Here is a 22,372-nt window from a genome sequence, read left to right as displayed (position 1 = left end):
ACCTCCACCTACTCTCCTATATTCCCTGATCCCAGAGATGAAATAATCCTTCTAAACTTATACTGTTAATTAGGAAAGAAACTGAGGTGAGTCTGTTGCTAGGTGGTAACTATGCATCAGTCTCTTTACTCCACTCTCCCTCTCTTCACAGTCCCTGTCAGGCATATAATTTCTCGCTCTTTTTCCCTTAATATAGTTCCTTATTCTCTTTCTCTTTCCAATCCTCATTCACTGTCAAGCATTTGCTTACCTCCCCCACCTCCCTCTTTCTACTCCCTCCCCTCCCTCCCTGTCTTTAGTTAGACATGTACTGTACATGTAGCTGGTGCATAGCGTCCTTGTCAGGGCCAATCCGAATCACTGATGCAGGGTGACCGTTGGGGTTAAACGATAGACGCAGCAGCGGGGTTTATACAGGGAGGCTCCTGTCCCCCTCTGTCTCCTCCCTGGACTGGGGCTGTCACTCGGGGCCAGTGTTCAGGCCCTGATGCCCTCCCCTGCTGCCACACACAGACCCAGAGCACAAATAGGCCTTTTGTCCTTCCACTTGCCTGTCAAACTAATGGATTAATAAGGCATTGCCTTCTGTCTAACACAGAGCCTTCAATTCAGCTCTCTGCAATGACCATTACAATAGTGTGTGAGTGAATCAGTGCACAAAAGGAAGCACGGTTAGGCTTTTTATCATGGGTAACATTTTAAGATTAGCATTAAGACATGCTGTTCCTCTAACTAAGATGTGGTCAGGCTTCTTGCCCGGTCATCTCTTTCTTTGCTGATTTTAATGGTTAAGGTTACTTTCAACCTTGCAGTCATCAACTGCTTTGAACTGCATTAATCGGTCATGCTTAGTCAGTCACCCCGACCGCGTGGTCTGGTTGGTCCCCCATTCTGCACAGTCATGAGTTCTCCATATCCCATGGTCTTCACAGTCCCAGCTCTGAAGCGCAAACACACACACCACACTTTCAACACGCTAGTTTAATACAGACCAAGACAGAGGAGACTTCCTTGGCTTTTTTTATGTGGTATTGCGCAACATTGAGTAACTTGTTTGCCTCCTGTCTTGGTCTTGATCCATAGTGACATCGATACTGAAGGTATGAATGACATGGCATGCATGTGTGTCTCATGATCACTGCATGGTGTCAATGAGTAATCCTCCAGAAGTTTCCACTCTGAACACAACAGGTCACTATGCCAGAGGTTATAAGAGGTTATAAACCTTGATAGCCTAAAGACATTGAGTTTCAAAGGAGAAGTGCAAACCCAGTCCCCATTTCATATCCATTGTTATATTCCTTCCTCATAATATTTGTATGCACAGAGAGGGCTCCAGACCAGAGTACCAGGAACCTAGTAACCGTCCCCAATAGCCTGCTTCTCAGTTCATTCACAGCTGCATTGGACTCAAATTTTCAGGTGATAGTGGATAAGTCAAACAGATTTGGGATGAGATTATCATCAGTTTTCTCAAAAGTGGGTTTATTCATCTACTTTATGTACTGTACACATACAGTACTTGTACAGGAGCTATGACTCGGTATACAATTTGATTTATTAGACATGATGTACGACTATCTACTTCATCAATATTGTGAGATTTGTTCAAAGTTGATTTGTTCTGTTCATATGTATGCACCTACTATATCTATAAATAAATAAAATGCTAATGCAAATCATCTAGAGTGGCACAGTATGCTTTGCATTCTGGGAATCCCACTGTTGCTGGGGTAGTGGACTACAGTACACAGCCGGAGGGAGAGCACACAGACAGAGGGTATATGTAATTATAGCCTAAACACAGAGGGAGATCTAGGCGCTGGAAGAGGAAACGCTGCATAATAGGCTATAGTACATTTACATGGCTGAACAATTTTAATGGAGGCTTTAAAGCAACGTTTCTGTGTTTTGCTGAGTCTCTCTGGTTAAGGCAGTGTTAGCAAAGTGAGAGTTTGGTTAGGGAAACTGGATTGGGATCAGGGGTTTTGTTGCCCGTTTCCAATCCCTATAGCAAGGTAGCTAATGCGTTTGAGCCCTGAGTTAATGTCCCCATACAGTCTGACAAATAATGTATGTGCTTCATTTAGTTATTGGATGTATTGAGTAACACACTCTGTGCAGAAAGTCTTCCTTCTAGTAATAGTCAGGGCTTGTTTATTCTTTTGAGGTGCAATGCCTGCTAGAGGGGGGATGGGCTGCCCACTGCTCTTCCACCATAACTGAAGGGTGCATACTTGACTGCAAACTCTGGACACGTCTCCTAACATGGTGGGGTGCTAGTGTGTCAATGCGAAACAATTATAATTATACTTCCACTTCCACCATTATCAACACTAGTACTAACAATTCAATGCTCTGTGTTTGTGGCAATAAATGAGTGACTTGAGTACCGTAATTTTCGGACTATAAGCCGCAACTTTTTTCCCAGGCTTTGAACCTCGCGGATTAAACAATGACGCGGCTAATATATGGATTTTTCCCGCTTTCACATTTTTTTTCTTCCAAAAAAACACATTCTGTGACGTGCTCAGTTTTTTTGGCGGCATGAAGCTTTCATTAGACCAATGAAATTGCCGAACGGGTTAAGGTCAAACAACTTTTTTGTTTACTGTTTTGATTAAATCGAGCGCGCTCAAACTTCCCATCATTCTGATTACGGTAGTCATTTTGTCACCCTGATTCCTGGGGGCACAACAAAGTATTTGCAGCCACTTGACATCAGTGTAAATCGTGCATTTAAGGTGGCGCTCTGTGTTCAGTGGGAGGCTTGGATGACAAGTGGGGAGAAATCCTTCACTAAAACGGGCCGCATGCGAAGAGCAACTTATGGTCAAGTCTGCCAGTGGGTCCTGACAGCGTGGAGCATTGTCAAAAAATCCACTATCATCAACGGGTTTCGAAAGGCTGGACTGCTGCGTGTTGAAGAGGGCTCAGAGGGGGATTTGCCTCCGGATGAAAGTGACGAGAGCGACAATGACAACGATCCAATATCGGATGAAGCAATTCTGAGGCTATTCAACTCCGAGTGGTTTCAGTGGTTCAGTGGTTTCAGTGCACAGGAGGAGGAAGATAGTGACCAATGACTTTCTTGGTAGGCTACTTTTTACTGCTCATTTTTTATTTTTTGTTACATGCCGTGTTACGTTAAAGCCTGTGTAAAGTTAATTTGTTTCAATGTACCGGTAGGCACCTGCGGCTTATAGACATGTGCGGCTTATTTATGTTCAAAATAATATATATTTTTTAATTCAGTGGGTGCGGCTTATATTCAGGTGCGCTTAATAGTCCGGAAATTACGGTATGTCTCCTGCTGCATCATTGTCCCTGTGATCGGGGACTGGGGAGATTGTCTCTAGTTTAAACCTGCACCTTTCTGAGTTCACCGACCAACAGGTGGCACTCTTTTTCATGGTCATTCGAGACAGATTAGAGACGATTAACGCTGCCTGCCCGGCTGCGGTTCAAAGGCAACACTATCACTTCAGGCGACTGCCACTCCAGGAACTGATCCAAGTGACACCTCTGCTTCTCATCAGTGCTGATTACTCGCTCCTCATCACCCCAGTCCAGCTTGTTCGATCATGTATTGCAGGCAGTCCTGTAGCTGTTAAGACAAAGCTGGGCTGGTTGGTCTAGGGACCCATGGGTTTTCCTTCGCAGGACCCTCCTCGTCAGTGTCTGCTCACCGGCATCCTTATTAGAGACGATTAACCTGGAGAAATTACCAGTAGGGGCTACTCGCAGTCCTCTCTGCTCCCCAGCCAACTCTTGGTCTTGGATCAGGGTGGTCCTGACCAGAGTTATGCAAGCACACACCGGCGAAAAGAGGATGGCGGGAATTGCGGCGGCCTGCTCAGGAGGCTCACCTACCCGGAGAGATCTTTTGACGTGCTCATTGACGCTTTCGACCGGCCCAATCCTTAGTCACAGGCCTCAGGCGATCCACCTGACCAGCCTCAGCCCTGGCCAAGGTTGCCACAGTACATGCCACGGATCGGCGCCTTCATGCACTTAGAGAAACTGTCGCTCCCTGATTTCAACAAAGATGACAGGGGAGTTTGCTCTCTTCAAGATGACCCTCGAAAACCTGTTGCTCCCAGATGAGGACGCATTGGTTAAGTTCCACCACTTTCTCGACCACCTCAAGCTGCCTGATCCCCGTCTCATGGCCATCTCACTCCATGACCCAGTGCCATACACCGCTGCCATGGCAGACCTTGAGCAGCAATGGGGCCATCCACATTACCTTGCCCTGGAGATCTGTCATCATGAAGTTGCAAGACATCCGGCCAGGGGACACACAAGGCTTCAGTCAGTTCTCTTTTCTCATCCAGACCTTAGTGAGCATGCCCTCTTCACTCGGGCCCAGGGGTAATCAAGGCCTGTGGCTCCAAAGTTGAGTGTCTTCTGGGGAAGCTCTGAATACCGGGCCAACTTCATACATACATACATACATACATACATACATACATACATACATACATACATACATACATACAAGCTCCCCATACCCTTTTATACCGAGCACAATGGCTGAAGATGGAAGCAGAGTGCCAGAGCCACGACAGAGCAGCCAGTGCCCGTACACTACGAGACAAGCCTGCAGCCTTTGAGCAGAAACGCTCGGGTGCCGCTATACTATGGGGCAACAAAGACTCCTGCACAGGAACTACCACTTGCAGAGGCCAACGCGTAGTGCCCCTGTGCAAAAGCAGGGACCACTACCTCATCAGGTGTTAGATTCAACTCAATGACTGTCGAGCAGAGCCTCAAGTGGCTGAAGGACAAGAGCCACTGTCGGCGGTGCAGCCAAGCTCACCGTGAGGCTCGGTGTGACTTCAGGAGACTGATATGTGGTGGATAGCACCTCATTGTACTCCATTAAGTGCACACGTAGAAGTATAGGTCCAAATATCCCGACAGCTCTTCATATCCAGTGGTTGTTCAGATGGGTCAGGTGAGCTCCTCAGGCCGGACACTGCTCAAAGTGTTCAAGGTTCTCCTGCAAAACAAGGATGGAACCTTGGAGACCTATGAAGTGTTGGAAGACGGGGTTGGAATGCACAATGCCCTTCCCTGAAGCCTCAAGCTCAGGCATGACGGGGCGGAAGAGTCCCTCACCGTCCGGACAGTGCAACAAGATGAGAGCTCCCTACAAGGCTCATCTCTCAGCTTCAGGTGCTGTCCCTTGGAGGGACCCAGGAGGGCCTTCTCCAGGCCCTTCTCCATCAGACACACATTCACTGCAAAGAAGCTAAGCCTGGCAAACCTGTCACGCCCTGCCCTGCTTAGGCTCAAAGACAACACCGCCACTTCAGGAGCTGAACCAAGTGACACCTCTGCTTCTCATCAGTGCTAATTACTCGCACCTCATCACCCCAGTCCAGCTTGTTCGATCATGTATTGCAGGCAGTCATGTAGCTGTTAAGACAAAGCTGAGCTGGTTGGTCCAGGGACCCACGGATCTTCCTTCACAGGACCCTGCTCCTCGCCAGTGTCTGCTCACCGGCATCCTTACTCCTAGACGGATGACTGCATCCACCAGACGAGATTCCCCACAGCAAATGCAGCACCCCCTGCTGTGCTCACAGGGCAGCTATCCAGGCAATGGACACCAGCCTGCAATCACACTGATAACACAGGGCGGCGCAGTGCTTCTAGAGACAATCAAATTGTATTTGTCACATGCGCCAAATACAACCGGTGTAGACCTAACCGTAAAATGCTTACTTATAAGCCCTTAACCAACAATGCAATTTTAAGAGAATATTTACCAAATAAACTAAAGTAACACAAAATAACAATAACCAGGCTATAAACGGTACTGAGTCAGTGTGCGGGGGTACATGTTAGTTGAGGTAATTTGTACATGTAGGTAGGAGTGAAGTGACTATGCATAGATAATTAACAGCCAGAAGCAGCAGTGTAAAAACAAAGGGGGTTGGGGGGGTCGAGGTCAATGCAAATAGTCTGGGTGGCCATTTGATTAATTGTTAAGCGGGCTTATGGCTTGGGGATTGAACCTGTTAAGGAGCCTTTTGGACCTAGACTTGGCGCTCCGGTACCGCTTGTTGTGCGGTAGCAGAGTGAATAGTCTATAGCTGTGTTTGAATACCCATACTAACATACTGTATACTACATACTTAATGAGTATATACTATTAGTTAATTTTAGTATACTGTAAACGAACAGTATGCTTTCAGTTGAGAGTACTAGCTCTTCGCCTGTCTAACATAAGTTAATGCTGTTGCATTGCAACCTCTTGCTAGCTAGTTAATTTTCTTTTTTACACTTTTTTTTCACCCCAATTTCGTGGTATCCAATTGGCAGTTAGTCTTGTCTCATCGCTGCAACTCCCGTACGGACTTGGGAGAGGCGAAAGTCGAGAGCTGTGTGTCCTCCGAAACACAACCCAACCCAACCCAACCCAACCAAGCCGCACTGCTTCTTGACACAATGCCCACTTAACAATTGTGCGCCGCCCCATGGGTCTCCCAGTCGCGGCCGACTGCGACAGAGCCTGTACTCAAACCCAGAATTTTTTTTATTTTTGACCGCCTTTTTTTCTCCCCAATTTCGTGGTATCCAATTGGTAGTAGTTGCAGCGATGAGACAAGACTAACTCCCACACGGACTCGGTAGAGGTGAAGGTCGAGAGCAATGCGTCCTCCGAAACACAACCCAACCTAGCCGCACTGCTTCTTGACACAATGCACATCCAACCCAGAAGCCAGCAGCACCAACGTGTCGGATGAAACACCGTACACCTGGCGACCTGGTCAGCGTGCACTGCGCCCGGCCCGCCACAGGAGTCATTAGTGAGCGATGAGACAAGGATATCCCTGCCGGCCAAACCCTCCCTAACCCGGACGACGCTGGGCCAATTGTGCGTCGCCCCATGGACCTCCCGGTCGCGGCCGGCCGGCTGCGACAGAGCCTGGGCTCGAACCCAGAGTCTCTGGTGGCTTAGACCACTGCGCCACTTGCTAGCTAGTTAGCATGACAAATTATTAGTTAGACATTTTACGAGTTCGGGTGTGATCTTAAATTCAGAGTGCACATGTAAATTTAGAGACGTTTTTAAAATCAGTGTTTGTCCGTTTTTAAATTCAGTGTTTCGCTCTAGGAGGGCACACTGACTGCTCCGGCTGAGGAGTAGGGTTGATTTGAGCGTTCTGCCCATACAACGGCAGTCAAGCACCCAAGATAGCTTGCTAGCTACTTCCAGACTCAAATGAGACCACTTACCATTTTACTCGCCTTAGCAGAGCTAGTTAGGCAGTATTCATGTTATCCAGAGTGTTGGTGACTAACTGTGCAGCTGGCAACAATTTAATTATGCTTTTTTTGCCGACGTTTACTGACACTGGCCATATTCAAAGGGTGTTGAGCGCTTGTAAATGATTTATTCTGCGCTGTGGTACACTCAAACGAGAGTGCGCCGAAATCGGAGTAAATAGCCAGAGCGAATTTATGATAGCACCCGAATGTCCATTGAGAAGGCACAACAACTATACCATTTAGATAAGCTAAGAATGATGGGAATAATCAAATCAATAAACGTTGGGTAGGTAGTGAGCCTATAGTTAATATACTGGGAAGTTTGACGTTTAAGTAGCCAACTAACATTAGGTAGCTAGCTACAACATACCAGTACATGCTGCTATACTGATACGCTATGTGGTTCGTAAAGACAGTATAGCTAAAACATTGTCAGCCAATATAACATGTAAGGTAACTTATTTGAAAAGTCATTACTTTATTACATTTCTCAACATTTTTCATAACATTTGTCATAATTAGTTAAAGCAATGAATTTGTATCCGCTCTCATTGTACTTGGACTGCATATTTTCCGCCATTTTCTTCAATTCTGGAAACGATGTGAAGCCATGTCCGTTTCATGAAGAATTGAATTATGGTTCTAAACTACAGAATTAGTGTACTTTGCGTGTATGCTTCTTATTTTGGCGAATTTAGTACGACATCTGGAAACTTGTCATACTAACTATATCCATACTATGGCCAATAAACATACTATATACTCAATCACGTCACAAATAGTGCTGTTAGTATGAGTATTTGAACAAAGCTTACTGGAGTCTTTGACAATTTTTTGGGGGGGCCTTCCTCTAACACCATCTAGTATAGAGGTCCTGGATGGCAGGAAACTTGGCCCCAGTCAAGCGGAGTACACTTTAGCAGAAGAGTGCATACTGGACTGCAAACTCTGGACACTTCTCCTAACATGGGTGGGGTGCTAGTGCATCAATGCAACAAAAAATAAACTTTCACTCCCACCATTATCAACACTAGTACTAACAATTCAATGCTCTGTGTGTTTGTGGCAATAAATGAGTGACTTGAGTATGTCTCCTGCTGCGTCATTGTCCCTGTGACTGGGGACCCGAGGCGATTGTCTGTAGTTTAAACCAGCACTTTTCTGAGTTCACCAACCATCAGGTGGTGCTTTTTATTTTACCCTGGCTGAGATAATTTAATGTACATGTTCCAGTCTGAAATGACTGATGTTAATGTGTTCTTTCTCCCTACGCCGTATTATGGCTGCCCTCTCTGTGTGTGTGTTTCAGAGGGGTCCGGATAAAGCAGAAAACGCATCTGTTGTTTACATTGGATGGCCAATAGTAGCCTAACCTTCATATGTTCTTAATCTTCCTTTACAGTGGAGTCTGGTGTGTGACTCGGCATGGAAGGTCCACATCGCTAAGTTCTCTCTGCTTGTGGGCTCCATATTTGGATACCTGGTCTTTGGGGTCCTGGCAGACTGGTGAGTTTTATTTCTAACTACTACATAATATATTTGAATAGACATTCAGTTCAGGAGTGTTCAGTGTGTTTCTTGCTAATGCACTGAAACAATAAAATACCTTAAGGGGCAGACTCGAAGTCTTTAGCTTGTGTTGTTTAAATATGGGACATCTCCCCTCCTCCCCCTTGTCTCTCTCCCCACCCCCCATCCATTCTCAGGTTTGGTCGCCACCCGGTCCTGATCATCTCAGTCCTGTTCATGCTGGTGTTCGGTCTGACCGTGGCATTCTCGGTCAACGTTCCCATGTTCAGCACCTTGCGCTTCTTCGAGGGCTTTTGCCTGGCAGGCATCATCCTCTCCCTCTACATCCTCAGTAAGTCTTCAGTAAGTCCTGCAGGCCTAGTACACCATGCTTTTCTCCATGCCTTTGCTATGCTGTACAGTCAATTGATTTATCTGTTTTAGTGAGAATTTCAATTAGTGTTGTGGTAATGGATGTGCTGCATTGAGGGCAGCTGTTGGTTTCCATAGCCTTGTCTTTGTGGAGTGTGTTATATTAAACAGACCCCCATGTCTTGAGTTGGCGTTGGGATTCTATATATCATCAGATGGTGTTATGAGTAGGGCCATATTACCTGACTAGGGGCCACATCACAAATGGCACCCTATTCCCTAGGGCTCTTGTTGAAAGTGGTGTACTATGTACAGTAGGGAATAGAGTGCCATTTGGGACACAGACTAGGGAACACCCGAGTGACGAGGTGTTAATATGGTGTGAGGGGTGTGTTCTTTCCAACAGCTGCTGTTTGTTCTAGTTGCCTGTAAACTGTTAGGACAGGCCTCTGTATCACTGGAGATGACTGCAAGTGTTTCAGAAGGAGCTGTGGAAATGTATCGCCCCATAGAGAGAAACACTGCCTTTCCTATGTGGGTTATGTAGATGCTGTTGCAGCAGCTTCCATAGGTCCTAGCTATCGATCTGTGTTGTCACTCATCCCCATTTCCACCAGGCCTCTGCATTGATAGAGATAACTGCAAGCATATGTACCTGTGTGGAAACCTAGGTTGTGTCTAAAATGCCACCCTATTCTCTATATAGTACCCTACTTTGAACCAGGGCTCTGTGTCAATAGTAGCGCACTATATAGGGAATAGAGAACCACTTCAGACACAGCCCTAGCCTTTCCAATGTGGGTCATGTTTGTGGAGGGTCAGCAGAGGGTCAGAGGCTGTTGAATATGTACTAAACACAGAGGGAGGCAATACTGTACCTGCAGCCTGTCTGGTCTATTACATGGAACACTGTCAGGGCTGTGTCAGGCTCACCCTTTTGATGGGGTCAGTTACACTAGGTTTGTTTTGGTCTGGGTTATAGTTCTAGGAAAGACGACATCGCATTACTGGTAGACAGAGTGGAAAGTTATCAAAAGGTTTTTAAAAAAAGGTCATCCCAGCTTGACTTTGCTTGTGTGTTCCTGTGGAGCCAAATACCCTTGATCAAAGTGCCTTTCAGTGTAAATGTAGCCTCTGATAGCATACAGCTTCTATTTTAGAGGGTGTGACCTCCTTCTGAGGAGGTATCAACTGACAGAGAATTGCTGACTTTCCACTTTTTGGAAGTCCCTCCGAAGCACTCCCAACAAGTGCAGAATAGCTTTGAAATGAGTGCAGTTTTTCTAAATCAAGCTCACTTCCTTGGTTTGTCCTCTCATTACTGTTAACCAATAGACTGAGTGACAGATACTGAGATAGAAACAGAGGAGGTGGCAAGTTGATAATCTGTCCGCTCCACTGTACTCGCTGGCCTTGCCCACTGCAGTGCTTCACTGGAACTGTGTGTACTGTACACTCCATAACAGTCAGAGAGATGAATCCTTGTGACCTTTTCTCTCCACAGTAAAAGTTTGATGAGGGATAATCTGCCCGAGAAAGCCGTTCCAGTCGGTCCTGGCGCTCATTCCCATTGAAATGCATTTACCCAGCTAGCGAGGAGAGGGGGGGGGGGGCCTTCTTGTCGTTCTAATTTACTCCACACCGTCTACCTTGAAAAGCCTCGCAGCGTTCCCAAAATAGACGGCTGGGACCTTCTGTCAGTTTGTTTTGTGTTTGATAATTGCATTCATTGGTTGGTTGTTTACATAGCTTTCGCAAAGTCGTCTCACTGTATGCTGACTAGATACTGTGTATGTATGGACATAATTAAATTAAGGCCCACTCTCTTTTTGTCTGTCTCGCCAACTCTTTTGTCCCTCCACCCTCTTTTTCTCTCGCGCTCTCTCTCCAGTCTCCACCTCTCCGCCCTGTCTTTCTCTATCCTGTTTTTCCACTCATTATCAACTGCCATCCCAGTGATTGCTGAGTAAATACTGTCGAGTGTACGTACGCTTTAAGGAGTGCCACTGAATCACTCCGGTAACGGTGGTAAAAGACTATGTACGAACCTGGAGTTCAAACCGACTGCATTTCATTCTCCGTCAGTGTTGTTGAGGAACACACAGCAGAAAGGCAGAGCAAGGATATGGGCATTTTCCATGAAGGCTATGTGCTGAGAGGATTCATTATGTCGGGACTACATTGGCTGTCTACTTGTTAAAACTACCACACGGTCATCACGCATTTAGAATGATTGGTATAATTGATTTGTAGCATACCCATGGTTTGGCTGTACTATATTTGCTTTACAGATTTGTCTAGATTATGTCTGAACTCGCCATTCAAGTTGTGCAAATGCCAACCAATACAGTTTGTAATAATTACTCTATGGAATGGGTGGAGTTCAAATAAAAAATTAAAAAATCAGCTAGTCAAGTCATTTAAGTTGAGCTATACCGTATTGTTGTTCTTAATGTGGAGGCGGTATACTTCACATTCTGCGCCTCCCCTCTGTATTGCCACAACTCTACTAATGCAGGTTCTCTTCAGATATTGGCACTGTTGTTATCCAAACCCTATATCACTATATACATAATACTGCTATGTACACTATAGGCATATTTAGACTTTCCCAAAAAAGTTTGATTCCCAAAACATCTACATTTTCCAGGGCAAATGGAAGAATTGTGTATGCCAGGCATCTAGGCTCTCATATCAACACAGCTGTTAAAAGAGACTTGTGGTGTGGGAAAACCTGGGAAGAACCATGTAGTATTTGGGTCAAGGATAGTTCAAGATGTACTGTTAAGGAGGTTAGGCTACTCCTTTAACGTCCAAGGACTTCATATGTTCTGTTCAGAGGTAACTGGCTCTGGCAACCAAAACAGTCAAATACTCCATCTAAACGTCAATCCATTCTCAATTGCCATACGGTTGTAGAAACATAAATCCGTCAACTTTCATATCACATCAATATAATTTCAAATTTGCAAAATACACTGAGTGTACAAAACATTAAGGACACCTTCCTAATATGTAGTCGTCGTCCCCCCCATCAGAAATGCCTCAGTTTGTCTGGGCATGGACTCTACAAGGTGTCAAAACCTTTCCACAGGCATGCTGACTCCATTGCTTCCCACAGTTCTGTTAAGTTGGGTGGTGGACCATTCTTGATACACACAGGATACTGTTGAGCATGAAAAACGCAGCAGCATTGCAGTTCTTGACACAATCCGTTGCGCCTGGCACCTGCTACCCTACCCCGTTCAAAGGCACTTAAATATTTTGTCTTGCTCATTCACCCTCTGAATGGCACACATACACAATCCATGTCTCAATTTTCTCAAGGCTTATAAAAAAATCATTTTTTTAACCTGTATCCTCCCATTCATATTTTTTTTGTGTATTTTTGGGGGTATTTTATTAGGATCTCCATTAGCTGTTGCAAAAGCAGCAACTACTCTTCCTGGGGTCCACATGAAACATAATACAGAACATCAACAGACAAGAACAACTTAAAGACAGAACTATATACATTTGTTTTTAAAGGCACACACAACCTACATATCAATGCATACGCACAAACCATCTAGGCCAAATAGGGGAGAGGCTTTGTGCCGCGAGATGTTGCTTTATCTGTTTTCTGAAACCAGGGTTGCTGTTTATTTGAGCAATATGAGATGGAAGTTACATGCAATTAGGGTTCTATATAATACTGTACACGTTCTTGAATTTGTTCTGGATTTGGGGACTGTGAAAAGACACCCGGTGGCATGTCTGGTGGGATAAGTGTGTGTAAATTGACTATGCAAACAATTTGGGATTTGAAACGCATTAATGTTTCTTATAAAAAGAAGTGATGCAGTCAGTCTCTCCTCAACTCTTAGCCAAGAGAGACTGGCATGCATAGTATTTATATCAGCCCTCTAATTACAATGAAGAGCATAACGTGACGCTCTATTCTGGGCCAGCTGCAGCTTAACTAGGTCTTTCCTTGCAGCACTGGACCACACGACTGGACAATAATCAAGATTAGACAAAACTAGAGCCGGCAGGACTTGCTTTTTGGAGTGTGGTGTTAAAAAAGCAGAGCATCTCCTTTATTACGGCTAGACCTCTCCCCATCTTTACAACCATTGAATCTATATGTTTTGACCATGATAGTTTACAATCTGAAGTAACGCCAAGTAATTTAGTCTCCTCAACTTGTTCTACAGCCACACCATTCATTACCAGATCCAGCTGAGGTCTAGCACTTAAGGAATGATTTGTACCAAATACAATGCTCTTAGTTTTAGAGATGTTCAGGACCAGTTTTATTACTGGCCACCCATTCCAAAACAGACTGCAACTCTTTGTTAAGGGTTTCAGTGACTTCATTAGCTGTGTTTGTGGTTACTGATGTGTATATGGTTGAATCACCAGCATACATAGACACACATGCTTTGTTTAATGCCAGTGGCAGGTCATTGGTGAAAATAGTAGAGGGCCTAGAGAGCGGTACACCACACGTTACATGTTTGACATTAGAGAAGCTTCCGTTAAAGAGAACCCTTTGAGTTCTATTAGATAGCTCTGAATGCACGATAAGGCAATCTGAGGTTGAAAAGCCATAACACAAGTTATTTTCAACAACTGATTATGGTCAATAATATCAAAGGCTGCACTGAAATCTAACAGTACCGCTCCAACAATCTTCTTATTATCAATGTCTTTCAACCAATCAGTCATTTGTGTCAGTGCAGTACATGTCGAGTGCCCTTCTCCATAAGCATGCTGAAAGTCTTTGTTAACAGATAAATCGCATTGTATTTGGTCAAACACAATTTTTACCCAGCAGTTTGCTAAGAGCTGGGAGCAAGCTTATAGGTCTGCTGTTAGAACCAGTAAAGGCCGCTTTACCGCTCTTGGGTAGCGGAATTACTTTGTCCTCAGGCCTGGAGGGAAGCCAAAGACTTTCCTCTAGGCTCAGATAAAAAAATATGACAGATGGGAGTGGCTATAGAGTCAGCTACCATCCTCAGTTGCTTTCCATCTAAGTTGTCAATGCCAGGAGGTTTGTCATTATTGATTGATAACAATTTTTCCACCTCTCCCACACTAACTTATAAATTCAAAATTGCAATGCTTTTCTTTCATTATTTGTTTTTTTATGCATGAATACAATTGCTCACTGTTCGTTGTTAGCATTTCCTGCCTAAGTTTGCCCACTTTGCCAATGAAATGATCATAAAAATAATTGGCAACATCAAATGGATTCGTGATAAATAAGCCATCTGATTCGATGAAAGACGGAGTTGAATTTCTGCCCATCATTTCATTTCAAGTACTTAACAAGTGACATCAATAAAGGATCATAGCTTTCATCTGGGTTCACCATGTCAGATCATGTCATGGAAAGAGCAGGTGTCCTTAATGTTTTCTACACACAGTGTACACGGTTTTAACCTGTTTAACACAGTTGCAGCCGACAGTATTCAAATATTTCAGTTACAACACTTCTGGCATCCTTCTTTCGTTACACACAGGTATTCTGAGATGCTAGATAGCCAATTAGAACAGGTGGTCACCTCTGTCTTCCGTAAACAAGCGCTCTAACATGGAAATATGGCCGTGTGGGAACCCTAACCCTATAAAGATGTCATAATTGAACCTTTTTTTTAAATTATTTTTATTGACAATTCTTTCTTGCTGATATGATGGTTAAGTTCCAAACGTTTACAAAACCGTATCGCAAGCGATGCATAGCCTATTAACGTTTAGACAGAGCTTCGGGGCAGTGTTGGAGCATCGGTGTATGTGGCAGATATGTAAGTGAATAGACGCTAACGCGCTAGCTTTACCGTCTATGAATGTGCTAGGTCAAGGCTAAATGATTGGACCAAGGGAGTGACCATACACTAAAGGTATTTCATCGTGGTTATGTCACCTTCCCTTGCACTCCAAGATTCCCCACATCAATGTCATTCTTCTTCCTTCTCCTAAAGTGTGGCTGTGAGTGCATAGTCATGATCCTAGTAGTCTGATTTTTGCTTTGCTAATCGTACACAAACGTCGATCTAGAGAGAGGGACTGTAACCCGGGTAAAACCCTGCAGGGTTCACTGTCAACAATGATATTTCCCCATGGAAACCACCATGTGAGCTACTGTGTCTTTTCAGTGTGGTTTCATCTTACCTAGAGACAGGGCGCAGTGCTGTACTATATAGAGCTGATTGACATACTCTCTGTGTGACTTGTGTTTTCCACTTGTGACTCAAAAGGCTCTGGAGTGTGTATGACAGTAATTCCCCTTTAATTACATAGGAAAGGTGCTCCCTTCCATCTAGCTTCCATCTGTTATCCCCTGCCTGAAAGTATTGGACATGGTATGTTTGGGCACTGGATGCTGCTTAGGGGTCTTAATGTACCTGTATGGGGAAACACTGAGGGTATGGTTAGTAAGAGAACATAACCAACCTCCTCTCTGTTTCCCTTCCCTAACTATATCCCCAGTGCCTGCCTGCCTGCCAGCCAGCCATTCAGTGAGCTCTACGGCAGGCGGTAAGCCCCGGTAGGGGAGAGGTTTGTGTTAATGCCTTTGTTCGCTCTGCTGCGCTGGCCTGTCAGATTCAGCCATACTGCAGGAGCGGACAGGGCTGATGTGAGGCTCCTGACACAACCTCTATCACCATCCAGACGAGGGAGAGGGAGAGCGATGGGAGAGACAGAAAGGCAGTGCGCTAGAGCGAGACCGAGGGTGGGGCAAATGGAGCGAGGGAGAGGAATATAGCTCACTATCTATGTGATGACTCATTATTACTCTTTTGGTGAGGATTTGATGTTATCAATCTTTTTTATGCTGACACAAGTGTGAATGTTTGCTGTGCTAATGTGTGCATTTACCTGCAGTGCCCAGGATGTGTGCACTCCAAAGCAGTGGGCCATATTAAGACTAGCACATCCATATCCACCCTATTTTTAAAACATAGCAGAATCGCTAATCAAATGCACTGCTATTTCTACTTCAGAGTTCCATCACTGACAAGGCCTACAGTATATTAGCATTTTTGCGCTGTAGCATCAGTAGGCATACAGTATGTTAGCATTTCTGCTAGGGTTATTGTGCTCAGGTGCAGTGGGTAGACTTAGCTAGCTAGATTTGTTTCTTTCTCTGTGTGTTATTGTTAGCTCATGTCTTGCCCCAGCTATGTAGGTCACTTTACTTCTCTCCCAGCCTGTGACGCGATTTGAATTCAACTAGTCTTCATTTTTATCATTTTAGCTAGGTCATTGGAAAAATTTAGTTGCCTATATTCTTTTAACTTAGTGAATGGTAAATGTTGACGACCATACTCTTATTCATTAGGCTAATCACAAAAGTATACAGTGTATTAGGGAGATCTCAGTATTTTGTGTATCTACAGCACATAGAAATCATATCAAACCTGAACATAGGCCTCAGCTTGTTGCTTCATATACTGTATCATTCCAGAGCACATGTGATCCTGGGATGTTGAACAGTGTCTAAGCAGACGATACTTGATGATATCACTCTCTGGCTGCAATGTATTCCCCAGGCTTGCCCCCGCCTGCCTCGCTCACAACATACTCGTGTTGTCTCAGGATTCTGACATCTTGTTGAGAGATTAGCTGGTAGAGCTGATGTCACCAAACAGCTAACTAGGAGTGCCCCAGCCCTGTGTACTAGTAGGAATCACAAGTTTGTGTGTGTAGAATTATCCAGATTTGACTACATATTGTTGCCATGCCTAACACTTCCTTATTATTGAACACTTGGGTTGTATTTCACAAAGGGTTAAGTTAGTCAACTTTTACACTCATTAAGAAATAACTTCAAAATAATTGTGATTATTTGATTGATTTAACTCTTCTATACTCTCGTCATGTTTATAAAGATGGAATGAGTCAAGTCAGTTACTTTGAATCACTGCGTCCTCTATGTGACCATATTTGTTCATCTATTCAGAATTCAACACCTCCAGATGAAAGTCATGTGATATTCTCACCGGGAAATCTAGTCTTGTGACTTTATCAGGAGGTGACTTCATCACGTTCTTGCTCTGTTTGTGTTGAAGGAGCAGGGCTGTGTCTTGATCACTGTGAAGCAGTGACATTAAATGAAATGTACTATTGACTATCTGATCATTCCGTTCATTCCAGTCTGACGTGTTGTAGTCTTTATGCTTCTCAACACTTACTGAACTGTATCGATTATTCTGTGTAGTTACAACTTGGAGACACTAGAGTCTGCACTCCAACTTAATTACATACATAGTCATACTCCTAGCTCTAATGGACAGGTAAGTATCTGCTGTACATCCACATTGCTATACATTTAGCATTGCACAGAGGAACTGAGAAGATGCATAGGAAAACACTTATCTACTCTAAAAAGTAGCTAGATGACGGCGTATCCCCTGTTTTGCCATGATCTGTCCTGGTCTGTTTCCCCTCTGGTGATGGGATAGTAAAGCTGGTTTATTCAGACAGGATTTGGGCCAGCTCTGTTCCCCTTCCTGCTGCAGTATGTATGGCTGGGTTCTGCTGCTCGGACAGATTGACTGTCGGTAATTAGTGTGCGTGCGTCCGTCCGTCCGTATCCAGAAGCATTCATCTCCCAGTACAGAGGGAGAGAAGAGACTGAAGTGAAGACAGACATGGGAGGGGGGTGGGTTTGAGTGAGTGAACGTGTCTGTGGGCATGCTGAGACTGAGTTCATGTTGGTGACCATATGTGAATGTTGGAGCTCCCATGGTCCAGAATGTACGAGTCTGGGGTCCTTATACTGTAGCTTCCATGTAATTTTATATTTTTCATTAATTTGATTGTCTATGGGTCTTAGCAAGCAGTTGCTTATCAACAGATAGTATGTTGATAGTGTGACCATCTGTAGAGCATTTACAGATGGATTACCAGACTATCCCCCAAAAATGTAACCGGATGAGTTAAAGCGGAATGATGGAGGCAAGGATGGAGGACCCTGGCTTAACTAGCTGACTATACTAGGATGAGTTAGGGTTGCACTAGGATCAGTTGAAGCAGAATGAAGGGGCCATGGAGTTCACTGGTTTAACTATCTGACTGAACTAGGATCAGTTTGTGCTGAATGATGGAGGTATAAAGGCATGAAGACTTTATGAAGGTATAAAGGCTTAACTGAACATGGATCAGTTAGTGATGTATAGACCTGGCCCACTAGACATTAATGAGCGCTGAGATCAGCCCTTTCTCAGAGAGAGACAGATAAGGATGTCTAGGCAGGATAAATGGTGGATTTTCTCAGCCAGAAGAGAGGAGGAAATCTGTGACTGGCTGGGAGATTCATGGGGAGCGATACCACGGAACCCCCTCCGTCCTTCTCTTCACGTCTTCTTCCTCCCCTCTCTCTCTGCTCTAGATGAGTTAAGGTGCAGACTCAGTGCTTCCTCTGAGCAGGGTAAAGTTCACTTTTGTGCGGGGTGTACATTCCCACTGGCTGCTCTGCAAACTTCCTTCCCTTCATTCTTATCTCTCACCCCTAGCACCCTTCCTCTCCCCTGGCGCTATATCCCTCCTATCAGAAGTCCCAGAGTCGTGGCTGGATGGGGACTTTCTATCCCATAGCTTAATACTGTAGTAGGCCCATATTGCTGACTCAGTTTTATTCAGTGTACAGAGACATGACTCACACTTTCATGATGTATCCAAAGGATGTAGTCACCCTTTGGAGACGTGACATTTGCCCAGTACCGTCCAATGTTCCATATGCACAACAAGCTTATTTCTCTCAAATGTTGTGCACAAAGTTGTTTACATCCCTGTTACTGAGCATTTCTCCTTTGCTAAGGTAAGCCATCCACCTGACAGATGTGGTATATCAAGCAGCTGATTAAACGGCACGATCATTACACAGGTGCACCTTGTGCTGGGGACAATAAAAGGCCAATCTAAAATGTGCAGTTTTGTCACACAACACAATGCCACAGATGTCTGGAGGGAGTGTGCAATTGGCATGCTGACTGCAGGAATGTCCACCAGAGCTGTTGCCAGAGAATTACATTTTCAATTCTCTAGCATAAGCCACCTCCAACATTGTTTTAGAGAATTTGGCAGTTCGTCCAACCGGTCTCACAACCATGAACCACATGTATGGAATTGTGTGGACGAGCGGTTTGCAGATGTTAACGTTGTGAACGGAGTGCCCCATGGTGGCAGTGGGGTTATGGTATGGGCAGGCATAAGCTACGGACAACGAACACAATTGCATTTTATCGATGGCAATTTGAATGTACAGGGATACCGTGACGAGATCCTGAAGCCTATTGTTGTGCCATTCATTCGCTGCCATCACCTCATGTTTCAGTACGATAATGCACAGCCCCATGTCGCAAGAATCTGTACACAATTCCTGGAAGCTGAAAATATTCCAGTTCTTCCATGGCTTGCATACTTACCAGACATGTAACCCATTGAGCACGTTTGTGATGCTCTGGATCGACGTGTACGACAGCGTGTTCCAGTTCCCACCAATATCCAGCAACTTCGCACAGCCATTGAAGAGGATTGGGAAAATATTCCGCAGGCCACAATCAACAGCCTGATCAACTCTATGCAAAGGAGATGTGTCATGCTGCATGAGGCAAATTGGGTCACACCAGATACTAACTGGTTTTCTGATCCACGCCCCTACCTTTTCTTTTAAAACTATATCTGTATTCCCATACAAATCCATAGATTCGGGCCTAATTAATTCATTTAAATTTACTGATTTCCTTATGAACAGTAACTCAGTAAAACCTTTGAAATTGTTGCATTTATATTTTTGTTCAGTATACAGGTGAAGTCGGAAGTTTACATACACTTAGGTTGGAGTCATTAAAACACTATTTTCTCTACCACTCCACAAATTTATTGTTAAGAAACTATAGTTTTGGCAAGTCGGTTAGGACATCTACTTTGTGCATGACACAAGTAAGTTTTCCAACAATTGTTTACAGACAGATTATTTCACTTATAATTCACTGTATCACAATTCAGAGTCAGAATTTTGCATACACTAAGTCGACTGTGCCTTTAAACAGCTTGGAAAATTCCAGAAAATTATGTCATGGCTTTAAAAACTTCTGATTAGGCTAATTGACATCATTTGAGTCAATTGGAGGTGTACCTGTGGATGTATGTCAAGGCCTACCTTCAAACTCAGTGCCTCTTTGCTTGACATCATGGGAAAATCAAAAGAAATCAGCCAATCACCTCAGAGAAAAAATATTGTAGACCTCCACAAGTCTGGTTCATCCTTGGGAGCAATATCCAAATGCCTGAAGGTACCACGTTCATCTGTACAAACAATAGTACGCAAGTATAAACACCATGGGACCACGCAACGTTATACCGCTCAGGAAGGAGACGCGTTCTGTCTCCTAGAGATGAACGTACTTTGGTGCGAAAAGTGCAAATCAATCCGAGATCAACAGCAAAGGACCTTGTGAAGATGCTGGAGGAAACAGGTACAAAAGTATCTATATCCACAGTAAAATGAGTCCTATAACGACACAACCTGAAAGGCCGCTCAGTAAGGAAGAAGCCACTGCTCCAATACCGCCATAAAAAAGCAAGACTACGGTTTCCAACTGCACATAGGGACAAAGATTGTACTTTTTGGAGAAATGTCCTCTGGTCTGATGAAACAAAAATAGAACTGTTTGGCCATAATGACCATCGTTATGTTTGGAGGAAAAAGGGGGACGCTTGCAAGCCGAAGAACACCATCCCAACCGTGAAGCATGGGGGTGGCAGCATCATGTTGTGGGGGTGCTTTGCTGCAGGAGGGACTGGTGTTCTTCACAAAATAGATGGCATCTTGAGAAAGGAAAACCATGTGGATATATTGAAGCAACATCTCAAGACATCAGTCAGGAAGGTAAAGCTTGGTCGCAAATGGGTCTTCCAAATGGACAATATACCCCAAGCATACTTCCAAAGTTGTGGCAAAATGGCTTAAGGACAACAAAGTCAAGGTATTGGAGTGGCCATCACAAAGCCCTGACCTCAATCCTGTAGATAATTTGTGGGCAAAACTGAAAAAGCATGTGCAAGCAAGGAGGCCTACAAACCTGACACAGTTACACCAGCTCTGTCAGGAGGAATGGGACAAAATTCACCCAACATATTGTGGGAAGCTTGTGGAAGGCTACCCAAAATGTTTTGACCCAAGTTATACAATTTAAAGGCAATGTTACCAAATATTAAATGAGTGTATATAAACGTCTGACCCACTGGGAATGTGATGAAAGAAATAAAAGCTGAAATAAATCATTCTCTCTATTATTCTGACATTTCACATTCTTAAATAAAGTGGTGATCCTAACTGACCTAAGACAGGGAATATTTACTAGGATTAAATGTCAGGAATTGTGAAAAACTAAGTCTAAATGTATCTGGCTAAGGTGTAAGTAGACTTCCGACTTCAAGTGAATGTCCGTGTGTACCGTATTTAGAATGAGCGGGCCCTGGGAACACGTGTTAGACAGACACACACACACACACTAAACCCAGTGGCCGAGGTCAGTGAGGCAAGGAGGGGGAGGGCATGAGGAGATCATGTGACTGCTGGGGAAAAGTCAGTGGTCAGATAATGTAGTGTTCTCAGAACAATGGGCCTTCTTTTGCTAACTGGACGTTCAGTTCTTGACGTTGCATGCTCTAAGGATTCCACACTGTGCGTTACTCAACTGCTTGTATTGGTAAAGGCAGCAAAATAAGAAGATTATCGCTTTTGTTGGTAAGGCTACCCCTAGTCAACCTTCGATGATATCACCGTGGCGTTCAATGAGCACCTTGTTGTCACCAAAGCCCTTTATTAGTGCATTTGGTCACTCCGTCACCCTGGCTTTCTGAGTGTTTTTCTTTTGACATCAGCTGAGCGCTTCTCTGTGTCAGCAGGCAGGGCAGGGCCAGAGCTGATGGTTGGCGGTTCGGGTCTGGAGCAGGGAATTGTGGGACTGCTGATTTAGGAGGGATGGGGAGGATTAGGGCCAGCTGGAGTAAGATGCTCAGGTGGCCCCCCACCTCACCCCTCAACCCCTATTCTGCCCCTTCAGGAATTTGTTTGTGTGTGTGTGTCAGGGGATGTATGTGTGTCTTACATGTTTTCATACATAGTAATTCTGTACAGAATGTTCTGTTAGTGCGTCCGTATGTGTGATCCTCACAACCACCTAACACCAAACCAATGCTATTCCCATTG

At 44.4% G+C, this 22,372-nt stretch overlaps 1 protein-coding gene across 1 annotated transcript in view; it reads left to right on the top strand.

Moving 5' to 3' along the window:
- The window catches only part of LOC106599714 (solute carrier family 22 member 23), a 62,117-nt gene that overhangs the window by 15,529 nt on the left and 24,216 nt on the right, over positions 1 to 22,372 (top strand). Inside the window, exons 2-3 of the mRNA XM_014191013.3 lie at positions 8,687 to 8,790; positions 8,991 to 9,145. Of these exons, the coding sequence (XP_014046488.3) occupies positions 8,687 to 8,790; positions 8,991 to 9,145 (259 nt within the window). The remainder of the gene's footprint in view (positions 1 to 8,686; positions 8,791 to 8,990; positions 9,146 to 22,372) is intronic.

The sequence above is a fragment of the Salmo salar genome, chromosome 03 (assembly GCF_965601325.2).
Source record: "Salmo salar chromosome 03, fSalSal1, whole genome shotgun sequence".
Taxonomy (NCBI): Eukaryota; Metazoa; Chordata; class Actinopteri; order Salmoniformes; family Salmonidae; genus Salmo; species Salmo salar.
This window is presented reverse-complemented; position numbering and strand designations above follow the sequence as displayed.